General features: G+C 39.3%; 1 protein-coding gene across 1 annotated transcript in view; it reads left to right on the top strand.

The window, feature by feature from the left end:
- LOC104543887 (pleckstrin homology domain-containing family A member 7-like) overlaps nucleotides 1-22743 on the top strand; it is a gene marked incomplete at its 3' end in the record, with an annotated part of 62123 nt that overhangs the window by 13108 nt on the left and 26272 nt on the right. Inside the window, exons 2-4 of the mRNA XM_010188607.1 lie at nucleotides 9075-9158; nucleotides 16006-16117; nucleotides 22163-22267. Of these exons, the coding sequence (XP_010186909.1) occupies nucleotides 9075-9158; nucleotides 16006-16117; nucleotides 22163-22267 (301 nt within the window). The remainder of the gene's footprint in view (nucleotides 1-9074; nucleotides 9159-16005; nucleotides 16118-22162; nucleotides 22268-22743) is intronic.

Raw genomic sequence — 22743 nt, 5'->3', positions numbered from 1 at the left:
GGTAGGAAATTAAATACTGAGAAAAGGCTTTTTTTCACGTGCTGTATCTAGCAGCAGTGGACTATTTAACATGTACTGTTCTGTTGTCCCATCTGTATTAATGCCTTAGCAGTGGTTTAGATTACTTCCTGTGAACAATTTCTTGTGATTACTCTGCGATCTCTATAAATGCTAGTTTTTCTGCCATTTTGCAGTTTTATCTTCATTTATATATCATACGAGGTTTTTGGTTGTGGTTTATTTTTGGTTTTGTTTTTGACATTTCCTGGTAGGACTTGTCATGCTGGAATTGGCCCAAGAAGTTTTTTGGGTTTTTTTTTCATTTATTCCATGATCCAACCTGATGTTCCAAATGTACTTTGCGTATTATTGTCTGAAGAAAGGCTGTGCTGTATGAACAGCTACAAATAATGGCAGATTAGAAGATTATCAAACTGCGTCCATTTGCCAGTTTGTTTGAGAAAAACATTGCTCTCTGGTTATACAGAGTGACTCCTGCAGTGTGTGTTCAGTGGTGGCATAGAGAAAAATTACCACCAAGTTCTCCTCTACTTATCCCACTGTGTGTTTTTATCAGGGACCTGAAAATGTTTCCTAGTCTCCAGGACTGTTTGTGCACACTGTGACTAATGAATAGCTCTGTCAGATCAGGGGGTTATGTTTTATGTTTTAAAGTTTGCAGGGTTCAAAACGTGTTTTCTATACTTTTTTTTTTTTTAAACAGTGTCTAAAATATTATTAAAAAAACCAAACCCACAACAACACTTAGAAGAATTCTCCAGGACTAAAATCTTGTGTGCTGTTGGGAATGGTTGGAAAAGACTTGAGATGTCTTGTCCATTGCTCTGCCTTCGGTCATGCACTTGACCAGTCTTTGATGATACTGACATAAACAAATCAGTGAACATCAGGTAAACATCTGCCATTTCCCACTGGAGTTACTTTCACAGCTTAGTCTGCAGTGGCATGAAAAGAACTCTGCCAGCCCTCCTAAAATATTTGCCAAATAGCAGATGTGAAATCTAAACATGGGGAAGAAATATGAAGAGGAGGATGTTTTAGGGAAAAAATGGTATTATTCTTGAAATCTTAAATTGATACTTGTACTGTAGAATTTTGTTTTGCTCAAACTGTCAGCAGGATGAATGGCAGTAATTAAAAACGCCCTTTGTCTTCTCTAGGTGCAAAAAGGTTTTTGTTGCTGTCATGGTGACAGTTGAGTGACAGCCTCAAAGTGAGTAATTGCTGCTGAGAACTCCTCTGTGAACATCTACAGTGTTTCAGAAAGGTTTTCAGGACAAAATGGGATTTCTTCACCAGGCTTTCAAAACATGTTTTCTTTAGCCTCATGTTTTTGTATAAAGAACACTGTCTAGGTGACTCTTTCAGAAGGCTCTTTTTAAGAGCCATGTGAAATATCCTTGCCAATTGCTTTTTGTTGGCCTGCTCTAACGAGAAGGGCCGAATTCACAGGAACGATTAGTTGCAGTTGGTTAGAGTTCATGGTACCTTGAGGGTCCTGTAGGTCGAACTGTTCTCTCGCACTCTTACAGCAGAGGTGGGTATGGGTTTCGTCCTAGAAGTTGTGTGTTGTATGCAGGCGTGATTCTATGTTTCTATGTGATGTTGTGTTTACTGCATTTTGGTGATTTGTAATATGTTTCAAGTATAAGTTTTAATGGATCGTTTGTGGAAAGAATAGCATTGGATCATAAAGATTTTCTTAAGTCTACGGAAGATTATTTATAAATTTTTGGAAGACTGTACTGAAAAAGCCACTTTAGAGTTATACTTGCTTTTTGGAGTCTAAAAGGTTTCTGTGAATCTCTGAATAGTAGAAGTTGTATGAAGTTCTGTATTCCTCATTTTGCAGTCTCCACAGTACTTTTTACCCCTGTCAATTCCATGATTTTGAAGAATGATGAGGGAAGTAAGATTTACAATGTAGAAGGATGTTTGTAAGTTGTGATTTGCATTAGATGCTGCAGCACTACAGTGTGTGTTTGTCCCAAAACACTGTGTGCAACGGTACTCCAGTTTTATGCGTCCTTGTTACCTCATAGCTGCTTTTCTTCAATTCTAAGATACTTTCTCAAGTTCTGAGAGTTGTTTTAGGAAAAAATAGTTTATATTTAGGTTTTGCTTTAAGTGTATATAATATGTTCATGTCACTTTATTTCAAGATCCCTTGAAATGCTCATGAAATGAGAATTCCTTAAGATCATTACAGTGTGTTAACCTGGCTGCCTGAGTTTGTGGTGTTCTTACTACTAGTAAACATGAATTAATGTATAGTAGCTTAGTGTGTTATATCAGCTTTCTGATTATAAGGATGGCACGTAGGCCACATAGCTGGCTCATGGTCATCCTGCTGTCCACCAGGACCCCCAGGTCCCTTTCCACTGTGCAGCTCCCCAACAGGTCAGTCCCCAACCTGTACTGATACACGGGGTTGTTCTTTCCCAGATGCAAGACTCAACACTTGCCCTTGTTGAATTTCATTACATTTCTCCCCTCCCAACTCTGCAGCCTGTCCAGGTCTCACTGAATGGCAGCACAGCCTCTGGAGTGTCAGCCACTCCTCCCAGTTTCATGTCCTCAGCAAACTTGCTGACAGTGCACTCTGTTCCCTCGTCCAGGCTGTTGATGAATATATTGAATAGTATTGGTCCCAGTACTGACCCGTGCAGGACCACACTAGAAGAAAGGCTCTGAAAAAGGAGATGTTGAAGGTCTGCCAGGAATGACTCCCACTGCCTCAGACTGAGAGCTGCCCCTGGTTAATGAGCCTTCTGTTTGTTTTATAGCTGTGGAATGTAAATTCAGCTTTGGGTTGGTGTGGGTTTGTGTGTGACCTACAGTAGTGCTCATGAACTGATGTTATCATCATGGCTTTTGTATGTGGCAGTATTTATTTCAGTGCTGTAGATGCTGGGCTTCTTTGGAAAGGAAAGTAGCCGGTAGGTGTGTAATTCAAGACTCTGAAGAGTTGGTCTGATGAATTCTGTTTATACTTGTTGCTCTAGGCAAGATGATCTTGTATCACTAGTCTTCTCTCAAGCAAAAGCTTGATGTTGTGTGCCCTTCAAGAGTACTATACTCCATTCTATAGTTAAGATTTGATAGGAAAGCCATTTTACAAATGCATTTAAGTGTGGAGGAGATGCATCATATTTTATCCAACACTGAGTTGAATGAAATTAGGGAAGGAGGAACTCCTTTAAAATAGTCAAGAATCACACAAACCAAAGGAAATAACTTTGTTGCTATGAATTTTTATTTTTGGCTTAAGATGTCTATTGACAGAGTTTGAAGTGTTTGAGAATTAACCACAAGATAGGCTGGAACAGCTTGTTGTCATGAAGAAACTTCTGTTAATGTATGTGCCAGTAAACACGAACAGCCAGCCCACAGGAGTAGGTGTGCGCTGTGGGAACTGGTTTCTTCATAATAAATGGTACTTCAACTAATATGGTGCTAATATCCTTGTTTATTCTCCAGCCTAGTGTCTGAAGGGGTTGAGGTTTGTAGGATTACTGTCAGTACCTCAACAGTGTTGTGAAGCATTGGAGGGTGTGTGTAGGGCTAGAGAAGGACTGAGAAAACCCCTGTGTTTTGAATTTCCTAACTAGAGGAAAGGCTTTGGTTGGAACATGTGTCCTATTAGATAAAAAGCATGTAACCACAGAAACTCAGGCCGCCTAAATTCTCATCTTCGATGGAATATTTATTAGTAGAATGTAAATGGACTTCAGATTTAATTATTTAGTGAAAAAGTTAATCAATGGTGTTATTGAAGGTTGAAGGAAGAAATCAAGTTTTAAGGCTATTTTGAGTTTTTCTTCCTAAACGATGTGGAGTTTTTACATTGTGTTAGCAAGATCTCGTCTGTGAAAGTGTTTTGGTTGTTTTGGGGGTTGGTTGCCTATTTTTTTTTGCTTTGTGGTAGAAATAGGAACTATAACAAACCCTTATGATTGTAGGACAGTTAAGTGTGGGTGAGACCTCCGGAAGTCTCAGGTGCAACCTCCTGCTCAGAGCAGGGTCAGTGGTGAGACCAGACCAGGTTGCTCAGGTCTTACTCCACGCTCGTGTTGAAAACGTCCAAGGATGGAAACTGTGCCATCTCTCTGGGCAGCCTGTTCCTGTGCTTTACCATCCTCACAATACATCTTTGTATCTTCAGGGTGCAAAAGAGTCAGAAGTTCTCTTGTTTCAGTTTGTGCCTGCTCTCTCTTGTACTTCTGTCATGCACCGCTGTGAAGAGCCTTCTTGATTGCCTCCTTGCAGGAGGCTACTGCTAGGTCCCTCTGAAGCTGTCATTTCTCCAGGCTGAATGAGGCTGCCTCTCTCAGCCACCTCTTACAGAGCAGCTTTTCCTGAAAATATTGGTGCCTCTCTGCTGAACTTGCTTCCCTTTGCTGATGCCTTTCCTGTGTGAGGAAGTTCAAATTTGGTTGCAATATCATAGACTGTAGCCCTGAGAGAACTTGATGGATACCAGCAATAATTCTTTAATTCTGTTCTAGACACGTGGTTTTATAAGAAAACAGTATTTGATTAAAACTTTATTCCCATGATATAGGCTGTAGAGAAAATATTTCCATTTTATGGGAAGGGGAAAAGGATGATGTCTTTCCACATTGTCTGAGGGCACACACAGCAGCCCAGAAAGGTCGCGGTCTGCAGTATTGTCCTCTCGTAATAACTTTTTCATATTATGCATTAAATTCAATAAATAATAAATCAGAAGTGCATTTGTCTTAAGAAATTGAGATCTGTCTTCAACATTAAAAAGCCAATGAAGATAAAATGTTTTGCAGTTATGTCTTACATGGCAGAGGAATGAAGTTTTTGAAAGCTGTTTCATTCAGTTTTCGTAGCTGTTGTATTAAATTGTTTCAGCTTTCTACACTGTGTGGCTTGCTACTTGGATCAAAGCTGAATGCTGGAAAACTTGTATTTGCTTTTGTATTTAGAACAAAGTGGAGCATCCTGCCTGCTGTTTTGTAAGTCTTTGCATCAAAGAAAATATGTTCAGATAGGACTGGGGAGGGTTTTCAGGCTCCCTTGGTAAATTTACGTACTATGCAGATGAACAGCTCTTTTAACTGGTTTTGTTATGGCTTAAAAATTGAGATATGCAATATTCTTGTGTAAATCTTCTCTTTTTCAAAATAGTATGTGTATACAGTAATGTTTCTTGGACGATTTCCTCACTAAACTCGGTGAATTGTGGTTGACGTTGAAATTTAAGTGTGTACTGCTTTTACCCAGGGTGTTTTAATCATATTACTTGGAGTATCACCTATTTCTTACTTATTAGAGAATGAATTTGTTGATTTAGTTTCTGTATCAGATCCAGAAGAAATGAATGATGTTAAGTGGCACTGTCCACATGTTGTTTTCTTGTGGCAGAATTGGTTTATGGCAGCATTTTGCATATAACTATTCTGCAACTCTGCTACTATATTATGGTTACATTAGGTCTACATAGTTTTCCTGTGTGAGAGAGGCTGTAAGGCAAATACTGCTCTATGTGTAGTACAGAACTGAGTAGTGGAAAAAGTTAAGTTGCTCTTTTCTGTCACACCAATGGCCCCCAGTGGAAAAATTAACAAAAACCAACACACCTCCACACTTCCCAAAATCTTTGATTAAAAAAAAAAAGATACTTGCTTTCTACGTGAGCATCTGTGTTGGAGTTTCTGCATCTAATTGGACTGTTGGGGCCATCTGTCCCAACCACTTAATCCTATAGGAGCCATAGTTATTTACATCATTGCAGAAATATCTGTGCCAGCATTGGAAATGAGAGATGCATGTGCACGTGTCTATGTATGTGTTCCAGATCACAGAATCACAGCATGGTTTGGGTTGAAAGGGACCTTAAAGCTCATCCAGTCCAACCCCTGCCATGGGCAGGGACACCTCCACCAGACCAGGCTGTTCAAAGCCCCATCCAACCTGGCCTTGGACACTTCCAGGGAGGGGACATCCACAGCTTCCCTGGGCAACCTGTGCCAGTGTCTCACCACCCTCACAGTAAAGAATTTCTTCCTAATATCCAGTCTAAACCTACCCTCTTCCAGTTTAAAACCGTTACCCCTCGTTCTATCGCTGCCTGCCCTTGTAAAAAGCCCCTCCCCAACTTTCCTCTAGGACCCCTTCAGGAACTGGAAGGCCTCAATAAGGTCCCCCCCGGAGCCTTCTCTTCTCCAGGCTGAGCAGCCCCAACTCAGCCGGTCCTTGTAGAGGAGGTTCTCCAGCCCTCTGATCATCTTCATGGCCTCCTCTGGACCTGCTCCAACAGCTCCATGTCCTTCTTATACTGGAGACCCCAGAACTGGATGCAGTGCTCCAGGTGGGGTCTCATCAGAGCAGAGTAGAGGGGCAGAATCACTCCCCTTGCCCTGTTGGCCATGCTTCTTGTGATGCAGCCCAGGATACAGTTGGCCTTCTGGGCTGCAAGCGCACATTGCCATCTCATGTTTAGTTTTTCATCAGCCAACACCCCCAAGTCCTTCTCCCTGGGACTGCTCTCCAGCCATTCTCCACCCAGCCTCTATCTGTGCTTGGGACCTAGGTATTGAAGCTGTGGATAGGTTCGGTTTGTACGCCTTTACCTTGTCTGTGAAATCACCATCTGCGTTTTAAGTAGTAATCCTTCTGTTTCTCTGCTCTTCCTGTTTAAAGTGCAAAGTTGGTCCCAAAATGCAATTGCTCAGGTATTTAAGAAGTGTTTACTTTCCAGCTGAAAGTTCTGTTATTAGCAGTAATATTTAGTTGATTAGTAATGGACTTGCTTTTTAATTATAGCAAGAGGACCTTCTGAAGGCTTGGTGAATTTATTTCGTGGGGAATAATAAAACATAATAAAAAGTGCTAATATGGTGTAATGGGTAACTTCATTTCCTAAATAACCCTAAAGCACTTCTGGAATGCAGTCCTTTTTCTTAGTCTTAATTGTCGAGTGAGTTATTAATGACTACAAGCCTGCAAATGAGAGCTTGTTGACAGTTCATCTGCCCGTGGAGAATGCAGCTGACAAGGTACTTTCATTATTAAAGCTAACAGTGTATCTGTGTTTTTGTTAGTCACCCTAGTCCAAGTATCAAAGGTTAAACAAACTGCTTCAGTCCTGATTTGAAAGGAAAGACTTCTAGCTTAAAACTGGACTGTGTGACAAATGTGGAGTTTAATTGTTACTGTTACAATTTATTTATTTCTTTGATAACATCTGCAAGTTCCTATTACTTTCTTTGGACACATACCCAAAATTAGAATGTAAACTCATGTAAAAATGCTTATTTAGGAAACAATACTCCTCAGTCCTTTTCTGAGAAGGTGATAATGGTTGTTTTGTAGATGATGTAGTAGTAGATGTAGTCACTGCAAGCTCACTGAAAACACTTTCTCCTGATCTGTGGTTTCCTGGGGAAGCTGAATAGTAACAAACAGTGAAGGTACTTCAGAGTCTCCCCTCTGTAGAGGTTGGTTCTCACCAGTCTGAGGGGTGAGTGCTGTTGCTGGCGCCACGGGGCCAAATAGGTTGTTCAGTTTTTAATGGCTGTAGGGCTAGAATTTTTGTAATAGGCAAAGCTGGAAAAAGTCCTTCTGGTGTAAAAAGTTGTCACAGCTTTCAGCTTATCACTGAAAATGTTCATTGCATTGATCCCTTACATGTGACTCCCTGTGTCAGGCATATTGGAAAAGGGATGAGAAATTTCTAACACAGAAAGTATCCTCTGCCATTCATGGTCCAAGTGGGACTTAGTGTGGGCAGTTTGTGGGTTTGGTTGTGAGGAGGTGGTGGTGGTGTAGTTTTTTGAATCGTTTGGTTTGTTGGTTGGTTTTGGTGGTGGTTTTTGTTTGGTTTGTTTGGTTTTGTGTTTAAATCAAGGCCTGTCCTGAGCTATTTATATTTGAATGTGACAGATGCATGAGCTGATTGGTTTTTAGCTGTCCTTTACAGAACGAGCGTTATCTCTTCAGAATTTGAATGTTGTTTACCTAAATATTCTTAACTAAACCCATAAAAATTCCGAACTCTAAATAAGTGAGCTCTTGCTTCATTACAGTTCCTAGGCTCCCTAACAGCCTGATAGCCATGACCTTTCTAATTCTGAAGTGACATCTTCGATTTCTTTTTTCTTTAAAATTCATGATTTTTATAGATTGTTTCTTTGGACAGGGCTGCAGAATAGAGGGCTTAGTAGGTGTGAGACTATATGGAAATTGCCTTGTGTTTTCTATAAAATTAATTGAAATTATGGACTTCGGAGAGGAGGGTAGACTACCAGTTTATGTTGAAATAAGCTGTCCTCACTCCACATTTTTGTGCTGTATGAGTAGAGTTACACAGATTGTCTGTAACGGATAGCAATATTTCACAGAGGGTGGCAAAACATCCAGATGCTACTCTGAGGGGAAAGCTGATAGAAAATCCTCATTTTAATTCAACCCAGATGAAATATTAAATTATGGTTTTTTATATAGGCCATGCAGCTGAGCAACTAAGGTTGTGTATGATCCTCTGCATGGAGGTGGAAAGAAAGAAAAGAAATACCGTGCTGGAGGGAAAAAAGCACGCGACAAATGGCTTCCACGAAATTTCTCCCTGTGATCTCATTAAATACCACAAGCTGTGTAAAATATTGTCCAGCAGTATTTCAGATTATTTTACTGGTTCTGTTCTGTGAAATCCACAGGAATACAAATCAGTAATTTATGGTGTGTGATTTCTGTGTTATGCTCAAATAATCTGGTAACAGTCAATAATCGTAAATTCAAGTGCATCTCCCTAACTAAGGATTCCAACTAGTTTACTTTTAAAACATTAACCTGTTTAATAATTAAGTAGTACAGTGTGCCATTGGCAAAGTCAACAAGAACCTAGGAAGGAGCTGAAGACATTTCTACCTTGAAAAGTACCTCAGAAATACGTTTCATTTCTGGAGTAGCAGCAGCAACAGAGCATCACTATAAACAGTTCTGCCTTTTAGAGATCAGAGATAAATTGTACTAAGTTTAGCAATATTAATTTATCTTTTTTTTTTCCTTTTTCTTTTCAGCCATAATCAGCAGACCACGTCATTTAGGCATCCTGTGACAGGACAGGTTTCTCCAGAAAATATTGAATTTATTTTGCGAGAAGAGTAAGTAGTTTTATACCCATGTCAAGAGCTCTGAAATAGTAACACATTTACATACAGTAGTTTAGTAGTTTGACAGTTCTGGTATGGTAGCACAAATGTCATAGAGATGGTTTATGCTTAAAAATAATACATACCTATCATTGTTGATAGTATGGTTTTGATTCTAGCACTGTTCCACGTTAGCACTGGAGAGAAAGTCTTTACCAAATCTTTTTAATGAACCAAATAAAAATACTAAAAAATAAACAAACAAAAGCTCCAATATAAATAGAATATTTAAACAGCAATGCTTTAGCCTTATATAAATATCAGGTAGAACATGTAAAATGTAAAATGTCTTTAGAGCAAACTGGAAGGTTTGTACTGGAACTGAAATACAAAAAATATTGCTAGATCCATTGTCACTTCCTGGTTTTCTTATGTTTTAGGTTTTCTGCATTCCCTGTCTTGGACTCTTATTTGTTTAAAAATTTTTGATTGGGCGTTTTTCAATTTATTCTAGAGAAATAGAAGCATATGTATTAGTTTCCAGAATATTTTATCTTGATTGTCCAATTTTATTTTTTTTAAAACAAAATCTAAAAAAAAAAAAAAAGAAAGAAGAAAGAAGAAATCCATGTGTTCAAGCTGGTGCATCTGGGCATGTCTTTGGTTCTTGTTTTGGATCACACCCTGTTTCACTGTAGGGTTTTAATATTGCTGTCATCCTTGCTGTGTGCTGGAATCCCTTCTGTAATGGGATGTCTGGGTATCTTCCCTAGACAGAGTCTAGTGGAGCATTCTACATAATTTCTAAAACCACTCCAAAGGGCAGGAGGAGTGGGACAACACCAGGTAGCTTTTCCTTTTCCAGCCTAGTCTTCCAACAGTGTTTAAGGAGCCTCTAGCCCTTCATGCATTGCAGAAGCTGGGCATTGGGCTGTAATGCCTGGATTTGGTGGTTTGTATGACTGCCTACATGATCACTTTACATTTCAAATTATAGGACATTTAATTTGCTTTACATTTAATTTAAAGCAGCATAGCATTAAGAAAAATGAGGCCCAGAGAAGGGCCATGCAAGACTCCCAGGAGATGGGGCCTTTTCTGGCGATGTCTTCTGTTGTGGACTTGGAAAGGAAAGGAGAAGTAGAGCATGGCTGTACAGCTTTCTGCTCAGAGTTTCTGTTACAGCCCCAAGTGCTTCTCAAGTGGTTCAGAAAACAAATCAACCAGCCAAAAACAATAGCAACAAAACCCCAACAAAAAATCGGAATAACTGAACAGCTGGCCTGCCCCAAGCCCAAAGCAAATCCAAGGGCCAATCCTATGTTAAGGCCTCTGCTGAGAACCAGCATGAAACAGAACACTAAACATACTTTGAAGTGTGTGGGAAAGGCCTGTGATTAAGTACAAAGACCGGGGGATAGCTGCTGAGCTGGAGGTCACCCAACATGTACATGGTGTGTGGGTGCTCAAGAGGAGTTTGGCTTCTTACAGGTATGTAATCAAGCTGCTCCGGGTCATTCAGTGAGGGGAGCAGGTATCTTGCAGTGGAGCAAATCTCAAAGACGGTATGGACAACAGTCACTGTACACCTGTGCTCCAACTTCATCCATTCATTGCTTTTTATTTAATCTGTTGTAAAGGTTCAAATTTAATATAAAGAAAGCAGTTGGAAAGATAGGCTCTGGATTTGTATGGTCTATGGAAACCTTCCATCATGGGATCCTTTCAACCAAGCATACTTTTTTAGCTGGAGGATCCTGTCTGAAGTAATAACACTCCTAAGGGATAAACAGCGATCTGTATTTCTCAGTGCTGATTTATTACTTAAGGGTTGATTTTACCATTAGGACCAAAGCCAGAAGTTGTCACCAGATGCTGACTGAGAGCTAGTGGGGAGTTTTAAGCACAGACTTGTTCAGGCTGCAGTAAACATATCTATTAAAAGGACACATGTAACATCAGAAAAGTAATTTACAGTAATCTAGAAATGAATGTGTGGACTGCTCTGGCCATTTCTCACCCAGGAAGCAATGTTCTGTCAAGAAGATTTGAAAATAAGTGTTGGAAAATGGTGTCAATAAATGTTACAATCCCCTTTTAAGGCATTTCCCCTTTTTGACAATATCACATCGATCTTGCTTTTTAAGCTAAAATCTGATTTCTTCAATGGCATTGTAACTCGAGGAAGAAACCAAGGATTATTGCCTGGAGCCTGCAAGTTTGAATTCTGTTATATTTTAACCATTATCGTATTCCTTCTTCCTCGGGGTGTTCTTATTTAGATTTTTTTTTTTTTTGAGACATAATGCTTAATAATTCCTTATTTCCTAACCCGTTCTTAGCTGAGACCACTGTCAAATCCTTGCCTCTCGTTCTGTCTTTAGAAGCTTGGCAGATCTGGTCACTTAGTGTGTGGGATGTGTGTTTGGTACCTTCCACTAGCCCTGCTTGAGAGCTAGCTTTTCTGTAGGATGCTTTTAGATTTGTCTTTCTTCTGATGGAGTGATTATAGGTGAATGCAGTATTCAACATATGAGCTCATTAATAATAATTTAATTGTACTTTTCTACTCCTTTCCTAATAATTCTTATTATACCTTGGCTGCTGCTGCTCATTGTGCTAAGATTTAAAAATAACCTTTCCTTAGATTGCCAGTGTTGTTTTAAGTGATAAAAGCTGCAGAGATGTTTCTAATTTCTCCCTCCTTTGAATTAGTTTTCTGTTGTTGACACTGAATTAATTTTAGCATCTTATCACTTATATCTGAAGATTATTTTTCCCTCCGTTCCTGTCAGCATTTCAGTTTTTGTCCAGAGTGCCTTTTGTCCTCCATTGACTTGGTCACCTCACAGTTTCTAGCATCACCTCAAAACAATTTGAGCATCTTGACTGTATGGGAAGTCCTGCATGGTAGCTTCCTTCCTTTCACAACTGTCTTTTAATTTCTGTGCTGTACTTTCATGCTGTTAATGAGCCCTTAATTCACAGGGAGACCTCTCCTAAACAACCAGTGGAAAAATGAGTATTAATGATAAGGATGGGACAGGTATTAGATCTGGTTTAATCATGTTGTTATACATGCATTTCTCTGAAAAATCTATAATAGAATTACTTGGGACAGATGTATGTAATGTTTCAATTTCTTCTCTCTTATCTTTCTTTAAGTAATAGTTCTTTAAATAATTGTGTACAGAAAGCAAGAGGCAGGCACTTACAGCCATGTATTTAATTGTATCCAAACATCAGTAGTTGTGTATTAGAAGCTTTACAATGTATTCATGATAGTGGTATATTTGCAGATGAGAAGATAGTACTTTGAAGTTAAAAAATGTATCAACATAATTGTAGAAATATAGAAAAAAGTAGAAATATAGTGTGCTTAGTACAATGAGTATTATCCTTTTTCTGCCTGTATTTTTGTGCAACTGATAAAGCCTGCTTATCACATGTGGCGAGAGAGCCACCTTATTTTGTCTGTTGCATTTGGTTACTGTAGCAGCAAAAACACCAGGTGAAGAGAACGGAGGAAACCCAAACAGCCCCCAGATAAACATCTCCTATGTTAACATGTATAGAAATACTAGGATAGGTAATTTTTTATCTAGCTGAATAGGAGATTTATTAGTATGTAAATGACATTGTATTAATAGTATTAAAAATAACATCTATGTTTTTGTGTCATATTTGGTTCCAACAAAATAAACTTTTTAAGTTGCTGGTGTGAATGTGGATGTTCCAAGTCAACTATTTATGATCTTTTAGAGAAAAGGAATGTGTTCTATTGCAAGTATTGCATTTTCAGTGTGGGCTACTTGTGTAATAAGTTTTTTTTAGTTGTTATTCAGAGGATTTTTTTAATAAGACAGGTATTGCCCATGCAATCCTTTAGAAATTACATCAGTTGATGTAATTTCCACAGACACACTGGCACTATGAAGACAGAATGGGATGTCTTGAATAACAGATAATATCAAACATCTCTGCTAATAGTGACTCTGAACTAATGTTTCTGAATGCACAGAGTTAATACTATCGTCACTTGTTTTTAAAGATTAATCTATAAACAGACTTAAAACCAGACTGAGAATATTAATTAGCTATTAAGAGACTTGAATACTTGAATTTTGTCGTGTTCTGATTTCATGCAGATCTATTTTATCCTTTAAATACTATATACGAGCACTTAATTTTCAGTGTTGCTTGGTGTTTTCTGTTACATCTCATGTGCAGGAAGTTTGGATCACCAGTGTTTGTTGCCAAAGGCTTTTTTTTTTAGGAGGATAATAACGTGTTTTCTCTTTTTGGAGGATTTACAGTCTCTTTTGCTGACTGTGTGAATTCTTTCATATGGCAACAACCTCACATTTTTAAAAAAAGCATTTTTCTAATTCTGTATTTGTTCTTTTCCTAGTTGAAATTTGGCATTAATCTTAGTACTGCTATGAAAGGAAAGCTTAATTTATTGGCAGCGATCATTTTCAGTAGCAAGTGGAAGAGATATTGCTAAATGGCCAAATGACAAATTCTTGGAAACCTACTGTGAAATAGTATTTTGTGGAATAGTGTAGAACTGTTCGGTCTAAGTTTGCCTGCCTGGGGTGGTAGATTAAAGCCATTCCTCTGGGGTTATTTTTCTTTCCATACTAATATTTTGGTTGGAAAAAATACTTCCAATTTGTTGATGATTAAATTTTATTTTTCATTTTTGTCTTTCCTGAGAAAGTTGGCTCTCTGTGAAGTAACTACTCCATAGAATGAATAAATGTGATCCAATCAGATTGCCTGCAGTCTGGAAAGCCTACAGATTTTCTGCATGTGTATGTGACATGCGCTCTCCTTTTCCCTCTGTGTCTACTTTCCCCCCTCCTCACCCAGTGAGTGTCTGGAAAGTGTCATACAGTGTCCTACAGTATAGGACTCGGCCACTTGTGGTGTGGACATTACAAAGAATCTAAACCTCAAGGAAAGAAGAGAAAGTTTGAGTCTTCTAAGGCCATTTTCCATGCATGTGTTTTGTTTTCACACTTTTGCAACTCATTTCTAGTGGCCCTCTTAATGGTATAAAATTTAATGCTTCAGTTTCATTTTCAGGAGGCAATATAGAAGGCTGTCATATCTGTTAGTGTTCCTTCCTCCTTGAAATATCTACTCGGTGTGCTTGCCTCGAGCAGGGAAATATAACCTTTTTGATAAATAAATATTAGGAAAGTGCAAGGTTTTGCAAGTAAAATGCAGGCACATTTTAAGTCTGCGTTTTCCACCTGTTTTGAAAGTTTACAGTGTGGAAAGGGAACAAATGAGAACAGAGTCAAAAGCAGATTAAGACTGGCTGATCAACAGAAATAGCTTAGTCAAGCAGCATTATATACAGGAAGTGTCTTAAATCTGCTCTTTGCTCAAACTGGGTATTTGTGAGGCCAGTTAAATGCTGAAGTAGAATACCTGGACCATAAGAAGTAAGGCAAATTGACTCAAACTGATGTGATGAAGCTTTCATGCACTAAAGGCTGGCCATGGCTTTTAGAGACTTCTTGTAGTTCGTTCTCATATCTTGAACCTGAATTTATGTATAAAACCTAGGAAGAAGGGATTTATGACAGATAAGCAATGCATAAGGTAAATGGAATCTAAGTTATATTACTTCCTTGCAAGCTTGAGTGAAACTGTGTGGTCACAAATGGAAAGATGTGCTTTCCCTGACACCAGATCAACTAGAAAAGCTTTTGGACAGGTGATTGTTCAGGTTGTAACCGAGGAAGAGTAACGGTGGCAAACACCTTTTCCTCAACTGCACCCTCAGTTGAGCTACCACAGTCACAAACTCTGTTCTGATTGGTAGTTGCTCAAAATTGCTCTGTCCTCTGTTGTGTTCAGAATTGGCTTGTGTGCCTTGTTGGGGTTTGTTTTTGTCTTATAATTGGCTTTGTTGACTGAGCAAGATGGGAAAATGAAAATAATCGGTTGTTAATAGTTTGGTTTGGTTCGGGGTTTTTTTTCTGATGTGACTGTATTGATCCTGCTTGTTCCTAAATTACAACCAACTGTGGGTGTAATTTGCAAGTTAGTCGAGCTTGGCTGCTGAGGCTTCTCTTCACAAGCTGCGTATGGGATTTCACAAGATTTTGCACTGATGTTTACCCTCTCGTTTCTTCACCTGGGCAGCTGTACTGAATTCTTACCTGTTGAACAAGTTCTTATGGTAGGATTGATCTCACTTATGCTTCTAACAGGTATCTGCGTCTAAGCTGGTTATCAAGACTTCTTGAATCTCAGTATGACTCAGAAGTTATTTATTTCTAACAAAGTCTGTCACGAATTGCACCATTTCACTTAAAACATATTTTAATAGTTCATATTGTATTATGAATCATATTTTGGGTACATTCAGAGATGAAACATGAAGGTAGTGAAAGATCTAACAATAAGCTAGTCTCACTTTGATTTTAAATAAGCATGTTATTGCAGAGTGCTGACTCCTGTCCTTCCCTCCCCAGCACTGGCTCTTCCACATATCTGCAGCCAAGCCTCTAAATTTGACACAGTTTAGTTTCTCTGCATTAGCCTTACCTTCTCTGAGTGCTCTTTGTCATGTCTTGATTCTGTGTTGGATCTGCAGACTATTTGGCAGGTTTCTTCTTCGTGACACATTGGCAAATACCATTCATCAGATGTCGTTGACAGCATCTGCTTGAGAAATACCTGAAACCAAAATAACAGGAGTGGTGCACAGGAAGTTGCAGATGCATGGGAAATGTTTGACTAGCCTGTCACTCATTTGCTTACTGTGGATCTTTAATATAAAATGGTGAAGCTGACTGAAACAATGAGCTTTAGATTCTCTTGTTTTGTTTGTTTCTAGACAGACTTCATCTATGTCCAAGCAACAAATAAACCAAAGACCTTCAAGCATGATCAGTGAAACATCTACTGCAGTAACTACATCTGCTGTTAATACAAAACCTGGCTCTAAGGTAAAGAAAAAGGGCTATTGCTTCAGCTTGATGATTAGAACGTCACTTGCTTTCAATCCAGTACTCTTCTAATACAGATTTTAATGGGGCCCTGGGTTTAGCCTAAAACTCTTATAAATGTTATTGCAAAGTGCTGACTCCTGTCCTTCGCTCCCCAGTGCTGGCTCTTTCACATGTTTGCAGCCAAGCCTCTATAACTTACTGTAAGAGGTAATATCTTCTACACAAGCAGAAACCTTTTTACAGCATAGGAGCAGCGTATACCCACACAGCAGAGTTGGGTGATAGTGACATGAAAAGTTTGAGAGACTTCTTAAGAAAGGAAGTAAGTATATAGAATATTGGTATTCCAGCAAGTCTTTTGATAGTCCAGTGTATGTGGCAAAAAGTGCTGCAGAAAACCAGGAACTGTAATCTGCAGTTCTTACTTTTCTGTGAAACCTTACTGCTGCTCCTCCTCTTAGTAACAGCTTAAATCCTCTTCTGCCATCGCTGTAGCGCACAAACAGGCAGACACCAAGTTTACACACAGAATGTTTAATAATAGAAAAATACGTTATTTGGCATTGACAAAGGGCCTGTGTTTATTATTGCACAGAATATAATAAAGCACTGTACTTGAAGTGACACCAACTATTTTAATGCTTCTTTGACCTTACAGTAAATTACAGTACAGTGAGAATGTGAGGGGGCTGGAAGCAAAAAAAAATACTGGAGGAATTAGCAGAGATAAGATAGATTTGTTAACTTTGCCTGTTACAGTGAAGCCTGTTAAGTAGTTGAGTTGAAGACAGGACTTTGCCAAATTGGTTGCAAAGATATTTTTGTTGAGCTGGAATCACCTAAAATCTTTTTCTAATGTTTTGATTTGCCTGGGTGAATATTGGAGAAGAAATAATTTTATGAAAAGCAGAAAAAAAAAAAGTTAGATCCAAACTGTGTATGTTATTGGACCAAAACAAAGACTGTCATGTGTCAATTCCTGAATTACTTGATAAATTTCATTTTTATGTTTTAACAGTTGAACTTACCAAAGTACTTGAGCATGTCTGTTTACTGTATTTATCCTCCTTATTCTCATTTTTTTTAAGCCAGCATTAGAGGGAGAAGGCTCATTTTTTCACTTAAGATGCTCATCTCAAAGCAGAGTATCAGGTCCCCATTAAGTTTGCTGGTTTAAAGAGTAAAAAAAAATGAGCCACAGAATGTTAGGAGTTGGAAGGGACCTGGAAAGCTCCCCCAGTACAACCCCTGCCAGAGCAGGATCACCAGAGCAGTCACACAGGAACACGGCCAGGCGGGTTTTGAATGTCTGCAGAGAAGGAGACTCCACAACCTCTCTGGGCAGCCTGGGCCATGCTCTGCCACCCTCACACTGACAAAGCTTGTCCTCATCTTCAGCTTGAACCTCCTGTGCTCCAGCTTGGGACCATTGCCCCTTGTCCTGGCATTGGACATCACAGAGCAGAGCCTGGCTCCTTCCTCCTGACACTGCCCTTTCCAAATGGATCCCCATGAATGAGGGCACCCCTCAGTCTCCTCTGCTCCAAGCTCAAGAGCCCCAGCTCCCTCAGCGGCTCCTCATAAGGGAGATGCTCCACTCCCTCCATCATCTTTGTGGCTCTGCTGGACTCTTTCAAGCAGTTCCTGTCCTTCTTGAGCTGAGGGCCCAGCACTGGACACAATATTGCAGCTGTGGTGTGAGCAAGGCAGAGCAGAGAGGCAGGAGAACCTCTCTGCCCTACAACCACCCCTTCTCATCCACCCCAGGATGGCGTTGGCCTTCTTGGCCGGCTCCCTATGTGGCGCTTTTTTTTTTTTTTTTACATCGCAGCTTTAGACTTCGAATAGAACTTTCATAGAAGGCTTGCTTGTACTTTTCTTCTCCACTAAGTTCATTTATATAAGATGCATCCTGCTGCAGGCCATTGATAAATACTTTACTGGAGTTTAGACAGCAAAGGCTGTAAAGCGAATAACCTGTGTCCTCTATTTTGAGGGTGACTTTTGACACATTAGGAGTAGATTTTAAGATCCTTCAATCTGTTTCTAAACGTTTTCTTCCATGAATTCCATGATCATTCTTTCAAAGAATGAGTTCCCAGTTACAGACCTGAGACACAGTCCTGAACCCAGAGACATGTTCTGTTTCTCATGGCAAAGGTCTCTAGCTACCCATAGCTAATTATTATTTTTTTATGAAATGCTTTCATAGTTTAGTTCTGCAAATGCCATTACAGAACTGTGTAGGTATAGGGTTGCAATTGGCCAAATTCAAACTAGTTTTTATATAGAGCTATACTCATTTGAGTAGTACCAAATCAGGAAGTGCAGGAACAGGTACATGGCTTTCCACTTTTTCTCTGCAAAAAGTTGACAGCTAAGGATTGCTCCATGTGGGGCAGAGGGGGGAAGGTAAGGTGCCAACTGTGCAGTGGATTTGTCATTCTCAGTTTATGAGGAAAGAGACAAGACTTCTGGCTTACTTGTTTCAGCGTTCAAGTCTGATCTGGGATTGAATAAAACCTCTGAAATAAAAAGTAATTGGAAAGAGAATTTTGCATGTTCTGTCCAACAATGTCAGCTGTACAGTGCACAGCAAGAAGAGTATGTTAGAAAGATAAAAAAGTCAAAATGAGGCTTATACTCATCTAAATGTTTCATTGATGTGTGTATAATGCACAGGGGGTTGGGGAATATAAGGCAATATGTATTCAGCAGCCAGTGGTGACAGGTCTGTGGTGGTGCCAGCTCTGTGGGACTGTTTGAAGCTGCAGTGTAGAACACAGGGGTTGTAGTTCAGGGCTGCTATAAATGAATGCTCAATAGTAAAAGCAGGAATTTCTGAGAGTTTCAGTTTTTCCTACCTGAAAAATAAGGATTTTCTCTAGTTTTTATAGAGATACTCAAGGGATTAATGAGGTCATTTGTTAGTAAAACATTGACATTTTTTGAATTGAAAAGTTTATGGCTTTAAACAGGTGGTGCTTTTGTGGGCTTGTTTGTTTTGTTTTGTTTTTTCTTAATTCCCTGTAATTAATTTCTCTTATGTGTATATATATACATATTTTTACCAATGTAACTGTCTTCCTTTTTGCTATTTGGAAAATCTGTTCCAAGTGAAAGGCTGTTTACTTTTTTTTTTTTTTTTTACTGTCCAGTTTTGGGGAAAAACCCTACATTTTATAATTCAGTTAGTAACTTTCCTCTACACCTAGAGGATACTGCAGGGAGGAAGATGAGGCACTGATGAAGAGGGATTTGAAAATTCTGGTGCTTGATATTTTGTGGTTTTTGCAAAAACTTGTGAGTCATTCCCAAACAAGCCAGCATAACAAATGTACTGAAGTTAAGAGCGACTTCTTTGTCCTTAGTGACACAGGCAGCTGCTCTGACCAGTATTTTTCAACACACAACAATGATATCAGAATATGTTAAGTTAGGAAAAGACTACTGCAGTGCAGACAAATAGTTTTAAGAATATACCTTTTATTTTCAACTCACTTTTTATTCTAGCCAGTGGGAGCAAGGTGTGACATTTAGTATCTGTTATGCTTTGTTTTATTCCAGAGCAGAATGAGATTATTAATACTACAGATGATATGAAATTTTTCATTACAAAGCACCATAAAGTGGCTTTTTTGTTTCTATTGAGGGTATTGTATTGATACAGAATACACAGCCTTAGTAAAGCTTTTCCCCGTCTTGAGTAATACAAATTGTTTTGTCTCCTGACCAAGTCCAAGGATGACTTTTCTACATTGTCATCTGCATTTTTAAAAAATTAAGTAAGGTCGAAATGCTTTATCACTGACACAGGTTGTGATGAAAAGATCAAATTTAAACCCTGCTGTAAGACTAGATCAGCTATACTTCAATGGTTCCTCAGTTCATCCACCCTTCCTAGGATAAATAAAAGAAAGAAAAATTAGGAAACTAAATTTATACGTTTTGTAAACTGGTTTCTGTTCAGGTGTAAAGCATAGATTTTTTGACTTTCAGAGCCTTAAACAGCTAGGGCCTCATTATTTCTCATCACCCTTGTAATGTAGCTGTTGCATCTAACTTGGCAACAGCTTTTTAAAATCTTGACTTAATTGATTACTTCTCATTTTTCTTAAAAGAAAATCTATATGCCTTGGCTTGATGATCATACAACCAGCTTGGCTGTCCTCATGCTACATCTTTGTGTGCTCTTTTAAACTGGTATTTGGACACAGATTCACAAGTTATCTTTTGATTTTTCAATAGCAAACACAAAATACCTGACATCTTATTTCTTCCTTCCTTTAGTCTCAGACTTGCTGCTTGTAGGTCTGTGAGCGAGTACCGAGAAATTTTGTGGGCATACCTGGCATGCTATGTTTGCACAAAGCTAGTGCTCTGCAGCCTGTTAGCTGAGTGCCTTAGCACAGGTATGGCAGAGAAATGGGCTGGAAGTGATACCATCCTCACCTGGCTTTTACTGTGAGCTGGTTATTGCCAGCTGAACAGTGAGTGCATCTGCTCAGTAACCTGTTGTAAGGGATTCAGCAGCCTGGCGTGTCAGGTTGGTGGTAGCCCTAGAGAACTGGGCTGCTCAGGTGGTCTCCTGTGCTGCCCTGGGCCACCAGTTGATGCTGTGCAGACTCTCGGTGAGGTGTTGCTCCTGGGGAAAAGCCCATACTTGGCGTTGTTCCTGTCTCCTGAGTGCCAGGGTGTTTCACGGAAATGACCGTGACATGCAGCTCACCTGAGTTCTCAGCACAGCTGAAACCAGCGTGCTGCTTCCTGGTAAACAGACCTTGGGGAAACTGCCCGGTAAAACCTGTCCTTTGGTTTCTCTTCAGGAGTGTTAAGTCTACATTGCTGTTTTATATGCTATAACACCAAAGAAAAGGTGGATTTTTTTTTCTTACTGATTATTGCTGTTATTTTAATCCTGCATTAAAATGTGTGCTTATGTCTACTGAAATGTGTGAAATTTAGTGCAGGCTGGTAAAGCCTGGCTTCAAAACTAATGGAGTCTATTTCAAGTTATCATATATTGCTAGAATATTTTATTATTACATGTGCTGTCTGCTAGTCCAGGTGTTGCCTGACTGAGATATTTTTATGGTATCTTCTGTTGAGTGTAACAAATGTGCTCATTTCCTGAGCTGTTGTTTGTGTGCAGCTGACAGAGCATCAGTACCCTGACCAGCTGAGAGGAGAGGTTCAAACAAAAGAGACATTGTAGAGAGGAGACAGAGAGTGTATCTGGACAGCATTTTCCTTGGAGAAGTCGGGAGATACTGGTGGTTTGTGCACCTCATGTTCCTCAAGCGATTGCAGTAGCAAACTCTGCTAACATTAGAAAAGAACATACAGATTATTCAACCAGAGATTCTCGCTGTCTTCTCCACACACTGATAGGCTTTCCTTGTTTGTTTTTGAAATAGTTTTGCCCCTGTGAATCAAAACAGGTTGCAGTAATACACAAGCCATTATCTAGTCCTTGTGATTTTAACTTACTGCTTTGCTGTCTGTCCCTTTTTCTTACTGGTGTCACTCTGTCTTCTGTTCTTTGCAGAATCAAAGTCCAAGCATTTTATTAAGCTATCAAAATTGTTTGAATTTAAACAGGAAAAAAAGCAAACAACCAAAACCCAAAATACCCACCCCAAACCACGAAGAGCAGGAGTAGGATTCATGCATACAAAGTCCTGTGCATGTAAGAGACTTGTTGAAGAGAGAGACTTGCATGCAGCTTTTGTAGTGTGCACAGAAGTACTTCCAAAGCACACTAAAACTTATTCGGCAGTTTTGGCTGTTTCAGACTTCAGTCACCAGTGCTGCTGCTGTTCAGCTGGCAGTTGGTAGACTGTCCTGGCACAGATATTTTGATGAAAGTGGGGGATTGACTTTGCTGTGTTGTAAATATCATTGTCTGTTTACTTGCCCTTGAAAATGCTGTAAATGCTTTGTTACTGTGTAACGTATGAATTACTGTCATGAGGTTATTTGTAATATAAAACGAGTCTCAGTACAGTTTAAAAACCACTGCTACATTATACTTCTTTACAGGTCGTGAAGGCTGGAAACAAAGTTCATAGCTTTGGAAAGAGGCAACAAGCTATCAGGAGGAATCCCAATGTTCCTGTTATAGTAAGAGGCTGGCTACACAAACAGGTATGTGTGTAATCATCTGTTTCTATTTATGTACTTCAGTACAGTCGTCAAGTAAAAGTAAGTGCCCTCCAAGTCACTGAAAAAAACAGAAGCTTGAACGTTTCTGATGCAGAGCAGTGTTGGATATTCCCACAAGCTTCTGTAATGAGGGGCTTGTGCTCAGCAAGTGTGAAAACTAAGTTTTATATACAGGCTTGATTGGAAACAATTGATAAATGGGCATCACCATCATGGTTAAATGCTGAGGCTGTAACTTTGTTGTCTAAATGTGATTACTTTATTTTATTCTGCTGGCTTGCTGCCACACTGCACTCAGTCTCCCTCAAAATGCACTATAAATCCTAGGCTGGCTGTGAAGGCCTTATTCCATCTGCTTGTTTATGGCCTTATACCCTGATCAGAAGCTTAATTCCAAGCCATGTGCTGTTTGTTCTACAGAGGCAGGAGGGAGAAAAATAAAAGGAAGAAGGGACCCA

The sequence above is a fragment of the Mesitornis unicolor genome, unplaced genomic scaffold (assembly GCF_000695765.1).
Source record: "Mesitornis unicolor isolate BGI_N332 unplaced genomic scaffold, ASM69576v1 scaffold1920, whole genome shotgun sequence".
Lineage (NCBI taxonomy): Eukaryota > Metazoa > Chordata > Aves > Mesitornithiformes > Mesitornithidae > Mesitornis > Mesitornis unicolor.
Note: the sequence above shows the minus strand (reverse complement) of the source record. Positions and strands in the feature narration are given on the sequence as shown.